This window comes from Esox lucius, chromosome 9, assembly GCF_011004845.1.
Source record: "Esox lucius isolate fEsoLuc1 chromosome 9, fEsoLuc1.pri, whole genome shotgun sequence".
NCBI classification, from domain to species: domain Eukaryota; kingdom Metazoa; phylum Chordata; class Actinopteri; order Esociformes; family Esocidae; genus Esox; species Esox lucius.
In genome coordinates, this window is record NC_047577.1 from 4,693,109 (window position 1) to 4,703,596 (window position 10,488).

General features: G+C 43.0%; 1 protein-coding gene across 2 annotated transcripts; it reads left to right on the forward strand.

The window, feature by feature from the left end:
- The first annotated feature begins 2,947 nt into the window (after positions 1 to 2,947).
- Positions 2,948 to 10,488, forward strand: LOC105031595 (basement membrane-specific heparan sulfate proteoglycan core protein). Of its 2 annotated transcripts, none has more exons than XM_020049482.3 (8): positions 2,948 to 3,099; positions 5,040 to 5,186; positions 5,391 to 5,525; positions 5,930 to 6,096; positions 6,212 to 6,407; positions 7,629 to 7,808; positions 8,069 to 8,335; positions 10,310 to 10,488. In XM_020049482.3, the coding sequence occupies exons 1-8, from the start codon at positions 3,051 to 3,053 to the stop codon at positions 10,315 to 10,317; spliced, it is 1,149 nt and encodes a 382-aa protein (XP_019905041.2). In that variant the 5' UTR covers positions 2,948 to 3,050; the 3' UTR covers positions 10,318 to 10,488. The 2 variants fall into 2 exon arrangements, with proteins under 2 accessions (XP_019905041.2, XP_019905042.2); XM_020049483.3 differs by having other exon boundaries at positions 10,313 to 10,488.

The window sequence follows — 10,488 nt, forward strand, 5'->3', positions numbered from 1 at the left end:
TTATTACAGCGATGCTGTAACTTTTTACAGAGAAGTTAGGTTATGGAGGCGTTTCCTCCAGTTTTCTGGGGGTGTCGCCCTTGTGTGGACAAACTTCCATCAAACAAAACACAATATATATCAGAGTCAAAACACTCCAAATTTGGTCCAGTGGAGTACAAAAACAATTCGTTAATATTCGGTAAATTTTCCATGTCTTACGACACTTTACATAGTTAACAATTTAAATGCCTTCATTGAAACTTGTGGCATATTTTTGTTAGAAAACCTGACAAGATAAATGTTTCCCTTCAATTATTATTGGCCAATCTTACAGATGTTCCAGCTAACCTCATCATGTATGCTAACCTCATCTTCATGATATCCCTTGTAGGGAGCTAACTGATCAAATAATGATGTAAAACAGAATATCTAAAATGTTAAACTATATTGCACATAAAATCTCAGGAAATTAGCTCAATAACAAAACTACTTTTGTTAATTTTATTTCTGGACATTTTAAAAGAGTTACTCTCCTACTGAGATTTATTTAAGCAGTTTGTCACCTGGACACTGCTCTTTGCCGTGGTGTATTGGCCATATACCACAAATCCCTGAGATGCAATATTGCTCTTATAAACGTGTTACCAACACATTTAGGACAGTAATAAATTGTGCAACATCCTACAAGTACGGTCTCATCTACCACAGCTCCTCAGCCAATCAGGATTCAAACACCCGGTAATTAACAACGTTGATACCCTTACAAAGACCCATCTAGTTGGTTGAGAAAGATTTGACGCATATGATAAAGGGCAGAAGGAAAAGTGTTTTGATCAAAAGAAATGACGTCAAGGAACACTCCTTTTGAAACTCCAACATGTATTTTATAGAAGAGAGGTGTGTATCTGGTCAATGCGCGGTGCCGCCTGGTTAACAACAGGACAGAGAAGCGAAAATTGTCATAGATTTGAGAAGGGGCGGTCCTCCCCTCTAACTTCATGCATTTTTCCTCTGTGGTTTTATGTTGGACAAGAGCCACACGAGGACGAGATCAACCCACAACCTTTTTGTCATTGTCAGCTGCTTTATTATATTCTGTATGGATTATCCATCCACGTTTTTCCACGCAGTTTTAATTCTAGCCCCTCTTTTAGTACATCCTATCTCCTAAGACCATCCACTTTTAATTTTCTTGTGACATATTTTTCTTCGCTTTGAAAAATCTGTGACCCAAATGAGATCAGTCATAAGTTGTTGTCTGACATACGTTTTGAACATCAGTAAATGCAACAGATATGTTTTAAACATGGAGGAGGGAACATTATGTAATGTGTTGTCGATACCTTTCCAGATCACCTGACAGTTGTATTTGCAGAATTATTTTTAGATTAAATTAATGATCTATTTAATATATCGTTTTTCTCAAAGAAAAATGCTATGCTGAGGTGCTTGTATTCCCCATATAGCGCTCACAAGGATGTCTTCTCACAAAACTGACTGTCCGGACCAGACAATTTTGGCAAACTAATAACTACCTTAGTTACACTCAGGGTATTCTTAGGAGCGTGTCGCCACAACGCGACGCCACAAACCTCTGAGGAGCGGTATGAAGGTTTCCTTGTAGGACGTCAGGCTACAGAGACGGAAATGCATGGGGTGTCATTACTAATGGAAATGCATGGGGTGTCATTACTAATGGAAATGCATGGGGTGTCATTACTAATGGAAATGCATGGAGTGTCATTACTAATGGAAATGCATGGGGTGTCATTACTAATGGAAATGCATGGGGTGTCATTACTAATGGAAATGCATGGGGTGTCATTACTAATGGAAATGCATGGGGTGTCATTACTAATGGAAATGCATGGGGTGTCATTACTAATGGAAATGCATGGGGTGTCATTACTAATGGAAATGCATGGGGTGTCAATAATGATGTATTGACTGCTTATACAATCGGGATAACTGCCTCTCTGTCTGTCTGCCCCAAAAAAGAAAAAACAAGTACATCTATTAAATTACATGATTCGCGTGCCGGAGAAAAGGTAGGGACCTTCAGTCGAGGTTTGCTTAACTGGGGCCTGCCCTGCCTTGGGACTGACACGGCTGAACCAAGCACTCTGGGAGTTTCGGGATTCGCAGTGTAATTTCTTTGAAACCTCACATTTTGGTGTGTTCAGTGTAATATGTTGTTTATTTGTGCCTAATCTATAAATAGGTTGACTATAACATCTCAGTTAGACGTTGAATCCCTAGTTTGAAACCAAGTGGTTTTAATGACCTGAGGCACCAATAAGCATATATACAGGGCCAGCTCTAGAATTTTGGGGGCCCTAAGCAACATTTTACTTGGGGCCCCCTCCCCTAGTGGTTGGGTCCCCTAGCGGTTGGGTCAACCGTTTATATTGGTTATGCCCAGAACCGGCCCTGCGTGTATGTGACACAGTACACAAATGTCTGGGACCATTTCTGCTCGACCGAGACGCTTTTGCAACGAGCTGACAGAAATCACAGACTTGCGTCTTTATTGCAGTCGGTTTAATATGCAATACATTGTCTTTCAACCAGAGTAGCTATTTGGCCGTCTGTCAGTCAGCCGTTCTGTTTGTCCTGGTCAGCTGAAGGGAGGGAGGGAGAGGGGGAGATGATGAAAGGAAAGGGAGACACCCAGCAAAAGACTGAAGTTCAGGGAAAGGGGGGTTTCGTCAGGGTAGTTAGGGGGAGGGAGTTAGAGAGAGAGACAGGAGGAGGGTGAGAGAGAGAGACAGTTAGAGGGGGAGAGAGAGAGAGAGACAGAGACAGGAGGAGGGTTAGTGAGGGAGAGACAGTTAGAGAGAGAGAGAGAGAGAGAGACAGGAGGAGGGTTAGTGAGGGAGGGACAGTTAGAGAGAGAGAGAGAGAGAGAGAGAGACAGGAGGAGGGTTAATGAGGGAGAGACAGTTAGAGGGAGGAGGAGGGTTAGTGAGGGAGAGACAGTTAGACAGAGGAGGAGGGTTAGTGAGGGAGAGACAGTTAGACAGAGGTTGTTGGTAGTAGAGGGGATCGTTTGTGTTGTTCTGTTCACCATGGAATCCTCCACCACAGGTCTGGTCCTCTGTTCTCTACTGTGGACAGGTAAACAACACCACTACACAACGACAGCAATAGAAATAGGTATAAAAAGATGTAGATAATAAAACGTTTCATTGCTATTTTGCTTCTGTTGGGTGGTTCCGTAGGCTGAATGGTTGTAAAGTTGTTGAACCGCTGTTGCAGTGATGTGGGATGTTTTACATGATGAACTGTTGTTTTGTTACAGCTAAAAGCACATTACAAAGGTGTTTTATATTAGATTAAGGCAAGGTCCATCTACACTGGCTTAGTCACGGAAACCAGTCCTGCCGAGAACTGCATGTTTGTCTGTCTGATTGGATGTTTGCTCTGGGGTGGCATTTGTGTACTCTACTCCCTGACTGTCCACTCACAGATGTGTGTGTGTGTGTGTGTGTGTTTGTATGTGTACGTGCATACCTGCATGACTTTGAGATGTATATCACTAAAAGTGGACAGAGTCCTCTGTTTCTATCTGCCTTCTGTGAATACAAGCCTCCTGTTTATGTGTGTATGTGTGTATGTGTGTGTGTGTGTGTGTGTGTGTGTGTATGTGTGTGTGAATGTGTATGTGTGTAGGTGTATGTGTGTGTGTGTGTGTGTGTATGTGTGTGTGTGTGTTTGTCTGTGTATATGTGTATTTGTGGGTATGTGTAGGTGTGTATGTGTGTGTGTGTGTGTGTGTGTGTGTGTGTGTGTGTGTGTATGTGTATGTGTGTGTGTGTTTTACCTCTACCCTTCCTCCCAGACCCTATTTGTGTAGAATCCTGTGCCCTCTAGTGTCAACGACCCCTGTGTGTCTGTGTTATGAACTTCATCCCCTCTGTCTCTGGTCAAAAACTTCTATATTATGAACTTCATCCCCTCTGTCTTTGGTCAAACACTTCTATGTTATGAACTTCATCCCTTCTGTCTTTGGTCAAACACTTCTATGTTATGAACTTCATCCCCTCTGACTCTGGTCAACCACTTCTATGTTATGAACTTCATCCCCTCTGTCTTTGGTCAAACACTTCTATGTTATGAACTTCATCCCCTCTGTCTTTGGTCAAACACTTCTATGTTATAAACTCCATCCCCTCTGTCTTTGGTCAAACACTTCTATGTTATGAACTTCATCCCTTCTGTCTTTGGTCAAACACTTCTATGTTATGAACTTCATCCCCTCTGTCTTTGGTCAAACACTTCTATGTTATAAACTCCATCCCCTCTGTCTTTGGTCAAACACTTCTATGTTATAAACTCCATCCCCTCTTTCTTTGGTCTACCACTTCTATGTTATAAACTCCATCCCCTCTGTCTTTGGTCAAACACTTCTATGTTATAAACTTCATCCCCTCTGTCTTTGGTCAAACACTTTTGTGTTATAAACTCCATACCCTCTGCCCCAAGTGTGTGTTGTCGTGTCTTTGTGTGTGGTTGTGTCTGTGTGTGTGCACGCTTTTATGTATGAGGGAAAAATGCATCAAACAGTTCCACCCAGTTAATAGAGTTATTACCTCTATCCCTTCTCCAGTGTTTTATTAACTCTGTCCCTCCTCCAGTGTTTTATTAACTCTGTCCCTCCTCCAGAGCCTTATTAACTCTGTTCCTCCTCCAGAGCTTTATTATCTCTGTCCCTCCTCCAGAGCTTTATTAACTCTGTCCCTCCTCCAGAGCTTAATCAACTCTGTCCCTCCTCCAGTGTTTTATTAACTCTGTCCCTCCTCCAGTGTTTTATTAACTCTGTCCCTCCTCCAGTGCTTTATTAACTCTGTCCCTCCTCCAGTGTTTTATTAACTCTGTCCCTCCTCCAGAGCTTTATTAACTCTGTCCCTCCTCCAGAGCTTTATTAACTCTGTCCCTCCTCCAGAGCTTTATTAACTCTGTCCCTCCTCCAGTGTTTTATTAACTCTGTCCCTCCTCCAGTGTTTTATTAACTCTGTCCCTCCTCCAGAGCTTTATTAACTCTGTCCCTCCTCCAGTATGTGCTCAGGTCCCAGTGGTTTCAATTGAACCCAAGGCAGCGGGGGTCCGCCAGGGGGAGTCTGTCAGTTTCCGTTGCCGGGTGGTCAGTGGGTCGCAGCCTGTCCGTCTGGAATGGAAAAGAACAAACAACAGTCCGCTGGCAGGTGGGGCTGCACAAACACACACAGACCCCACACACGCACCCATGCACACACACATGCACCTACACACACCCACACACACACATCCATGCACAGACACACAAACACAAAACCCTTTGATGGTACTCAGACACTAACACACAGACTGTTTGTGGGAAGTCTGTGGATCCAGTGGGTTCTAACTGGTTCTAACTGGTCTGTCGGCAGACAATGTGAAGATAGGCCCGGATGGATCAGTGCTAACCATCGCTAACGCCAGGATCAATAACCAAGGACAGTACCGTTGCGTGGCAACCAACTCAGCAGGACGAAGCACCATGACAACCTTGTTGACCATCAAATGTGAGTGACTGGTCCTTAACCTGGCCTCAAGACAGATCGGCAGGTGTGTGTATTTTGGTGGGGGGGGGTCGCCCCAGACTAGAGCTCCAGAAATAGGGAGGGAGGAGGTTAAGAATAACCCTGGAATTGAACTCCAGGAATAGGGATGGAAGAGGGAAGAACAGCCCTAGAATAAAGCTCCAACAACAGCGTGGAATTAAATGCCCTAAAAGACTTCCCGGAGAAGGGAGGGAATGCTGAGGCTACAATTCCACCTTGGGTGGATGGAATGTGGAGCCACATCATTAAACAAAACCCTGCCTACGTATGTATACAGTATATCTGTCTGATTACTACTAGAAGAAGTGAAAGTGTGTAATGTGTGTGTGTGTGTGTCTGTCTGTGTGTGTGTTCCCCACCATCAGATTCCCCCAAGGTGCAGGTGACCCCAGTCGGGCCCCTGCGTGTACGGGTGGGTGAGCCCGTGTCTCTGGAATGCCGCGCCACAGGCAAGCCACGGCCCACCGTTACCTGGCAACGAAACGGAACACCACTGGTCACCACGGCGACTGAGGACAACAACACTATGCAGGTAGGACACTCTGCCCGCATATACAAACACACACACACACATGCACACTCACACATAAATTCCCAACCCCTTATCTGCCCTCCGGCGCCCGTCTCAGCTGCCCTCCGTCCTCTAGGTGGCAGCAGCCGGTCCTGAGCACGCTGGGGTGTGGGTTTGTCAGGCTCAGAACAGCGAGGGCATCGTGGAGGTCAAGGTGGAGGTCATCGTGGAAGGTGTCCAGGGCGGAGCCACGGCCCCCATGGCGTCGGTGTCGGCGGCGGAGTTGATAGCGGTGGAGGGGAAGACGGTTACCATGCAGTGTCAGGCCAGCGGTAATAATGACCAATCAGGAAATCAATTGGTCAATAAAAGACTGAGTACATGAATAAACAAATAAAGCAATAAGTATATAAATAAATAAAGCAATAAGTACATAAATTAAATAAATCAAGTAAGGAATAATTACATCAATAAATTAGTCTATCAGTAAAAAAATAAAAAAATAAATCAATACATCAATACATCAATAGACAAAAAATGTATAAACAAATCAGTCAGTCAGTCATCTAGACATGTAATCAATCAGAGGCAATAACATATTGCAAATCAGTGCAGTATAGTCACAGGACTAATAAGACTAGCAGATGGATCCATTTGATACTGTAGTCACAGGACTAGTAGATGGATCAGTTTGATACTGTAGTCACAGGACTGGTAGATGGATTAGTTTGATACTGTAGTCACAGAACTAATAGATGGATCAGTTTGGTACTGTAGTCACGGAACTAATAGATGGATCAGTTTGGTACTGTAGTCACAGGACTAGTATATGGATCAGTTTGATACTGTAGTCACAGGACTAGTAGATGGATTAGTTTGATACTGTAGTCACAGGACTAATAGATGGATTAGTTTGATACTGTAGTCACAGGACTAGTAGATGGATCAGTTTGATACTGTAGTCACAGGACTAGTAGATGGATCAGTTTGATACTGTAGTCACAGGACTAGTAGATGGATTAGTTTGATACTGTAGTCACAGAACTAATAGATGGATCAGTTTGGTACTGTAGTCACAGAACTAATAGATGGATCAGTTTGGTACTGTAGTCACAGGACTAGTAGATGGATCAGTTTGGTACTGTAGTCACAGGACTAGTAGATGGATCAGTTTGATACTGTAGTCACAGAACTAATAGATGGATTAGTTTGATACGGTAGTCACAGGACTAGTAGATGGATCAGTTTGATACTGTAATCACAGGACTAGCAGATAGATCAAGACCACCAATAGCATAATGGGTAGAGCCAATAACTCAATGGTATCTGGTTCAAATCCCTGAGAGGTAAAGTATGTTGATGAGCCCTTGAGCAAGGCTCTTAGTACTAAACAGTACGACTAAATGTTAGTTCAACGACCATGACAAGATGTCTAAACAAATGTTTATTGCAGCCGATTCTGGATCAGTAATAGTGTCATCAGAGGTTCTTAACAAAACAATGAGTATTAATACACTCGGGCCTGTATCCATACCCCCCCCCCACACACACAGGTTCCCCCCCTCCTGTCATCTCCTGGTCTAAGCTGCGTGCCCCGTTGCCATGGCAGCACACGGTAGAGGGTGGCGTTCTGACACTGACCAGTTTGGGGCGTCAGGACTCAGGACAGTACATCTGTAACGCCACGAATATACATGGATACAGCGAGGCATACACACAACTAGAGGTGGACTGTGAGTACACACACACACAACTAGAGGTGGACTGTGAGTACACACACATACACACACACAACTAGAGGTGGACTGTGAGTACACACACACACACACACACACACCTTTTTCATTGTGGGGACCATTTGGGATTTTGGGGCTCCAACAAGTTAGTAAAAAATGCACAAATGCAGACAAACAGACACACACACACACACATACACACACATTGAAGCCGGTACACAACACCTCCTCACTTGTCCTCCCCTGTGTCTCCCTAGCACCTCCATACACCACCATTCTACCTGATCAGTTGAAACTACGCCCGGGCGACGCACTCCGCCTCCAGTGTCTCGCACACGGCTCCCACCCAATCGCGTTCCACTGGACCCGGGTGGGCAGGGCCACAATGCCCGCGGGGGCAGAGACCACCAAGGAAGGCAAGCTCCTGATTGGCCGGGTGAAGCTTGTTGACAGTGGGACATACAGATGTGTGGCAACCAACCATGTGGGCTCCAGTGAAGCCACGGCTAAAGTCACCGTGAAAGGTCAGCCAGGACAGAGCCATAATCCCACTTAACTCTACAACGTTCTTCAAAGGTCTGTGTTGTAAAGACGCCGTCTGGGATTTTTGTCCACTGATTGTGAAAGTGGTGACGTCGAGGGAAAACGGATCACCGAAAATGATTTAACGCTTACTGACACTTGCTTTTAAATTTGGAATTCAATGTGCAACTGGGACATGATAGTGATTTACAACGGGGACATGATAGTGATTTACATCTGGGACATGATAGTGATTTACATCTGGAATATGATAGTGATTTTCATCTGGGATATGATAGTGATTTACAACTGGGATATGATAGTGATTTACATCTGGGATATGATAGTGATTTACATCTGGGATATGATAGTGATTTACATCTGGGATATGTTAGTGATTTACATCTGGGACATGATAGTGATTTACAACTGGGATATGATAGTGATTTATATCTGGGATATGATAGTGATTTACATCTGGGATATGATAGTGATTTACAACTGGGATATGATAGTGATTTACATCTGGGATATGATAGTGATTTACATCTGGGATATGATAGTGATTTACATCTGGGATATGACAGTGATTTACATCTGGGATATGATAGTGATTTACATCTGGGATATGATAGTGATTTATATCTGGGATATGATAGTGATTTACATCTGGGACATGATAGTGATTTACATCTGGGATATGATAGTGATTTACATCTGGGATATGATAGTGATTTACATCTAGGACATGATAGTGATTTACATCTGGGATATGACAGTGATTTACATCTGGGATATGATAGTGATTTACATCTGGGATATGATAGTGATTTATATCTGGGATATGATAGTGATTTACATCTGGGACATGATAGTGATTTACATCTGGGATATGATAGTGATTTACATCTGGGATATGATAGTGATTTACATCTAGGACATGATAGTGATTTACATCTGGGATATGATAGTGATTTACATCTGGGACATGATAGTGATTTACATCTGGGATATGATAGTGATTTACATCTGGGATATGATAGTGATTTGCATCTGGGATATGATAGTGATTTACAACTGGGATATGATAGTGATTTACATCTGGGATATGATAGTGATTTACATCTGGGATATGATAGTGATTTATATCTGGGACATGATAGTGATTTACATCGGGGATATGATAGTGATTTACATCTGGGATATGATAGTGATTTATATCTGGGACATGATAGTGATTTACATCTGGGATATGATAGTGATTTACATCTGGGATATGTTAATGATTTACATCTGGGATATGATAGTGATTTACATCTGGGATATGTTAGTGATTTACATCTGGGATATGATAGTGATTTATATCTGGGATATGATAGTGATTTATATCTGGGATATGATAGTGATTTACATCTGGGATATGATAGTGATTTACATCTGGGATATGATAGTGATTTACATCTAGGACATGATAGTGATTTACATCTGGGATATGACAGTGATTTACATCTGGGATATGATAGTGATTTATATCTGGGATATGATAGTGATTTATATCTGGGATATGATAGTGATTTACATCTGGGATATGATAGTGATTTACATCTGGGATATGATAGTGATTTACATCGGGGTTATGATAGTGATTTACATCTAGGTGGTGCTCATGTAAACAACATATTACACATCCAGTCAAAAATGGGAGGTTTTGAAAAGGTTTTGTTCCTTGCAAAAGTCCCAGACGGTGTCTTTGAGGGCCTTGTTCAAGCGGATCAGAACGAGTGCAGATGGATGCCCAACAGTCTAAATGAATCCCCTTGTTACACTGCAGTTCTGACCCTCTTAAACACGACCAATGACTTAAGTCCAGATTACCTCGAGTCTGATGAAAGATGCATTGACCGATTGGTAAAATAAAACAATTAGTTGATGCAAATATTTGAATTTGTGTGTTCTCTCCACGCCCTTCCTCTCAGCAGCCTGAACCAGCCAATCACCTGTGCCCCTTGCTGTGTGACATGTTGATGACAGGTCGCCACACCCATCCTCTGCTGTTGCCACACCCCCTGCAACTGCACATCCTGTGAAACAGGGTCATCGTTACCATGTTGAAGCTGTATATTAAATTAAATAAAAGCATTGATGTCACACTGTA

Coding starts and splice junctions, on each gene's coding strand:
- LOC105031595 (XM_020049482.3), top strand. CDS start 3,051: ATGGAATCCTCCACCACAGGTCTGGTCCTCTGTTCTCTACTGTGGACA. Junction 5,187..5,390: donor AAACAACAGTCCGCTGGCAG/GTGGGGCTGCAC, acceptor GTCTGTCGGCAG/ACAATGTGAAGATAGGCCCG. Junction 5,526..5,929: donor AACCTTGTTGACCATCAAAT/GTGAGTGACTGG, acceptor CCCCACCATCAG/ATTCCCCCAAGGTGCAGGTG.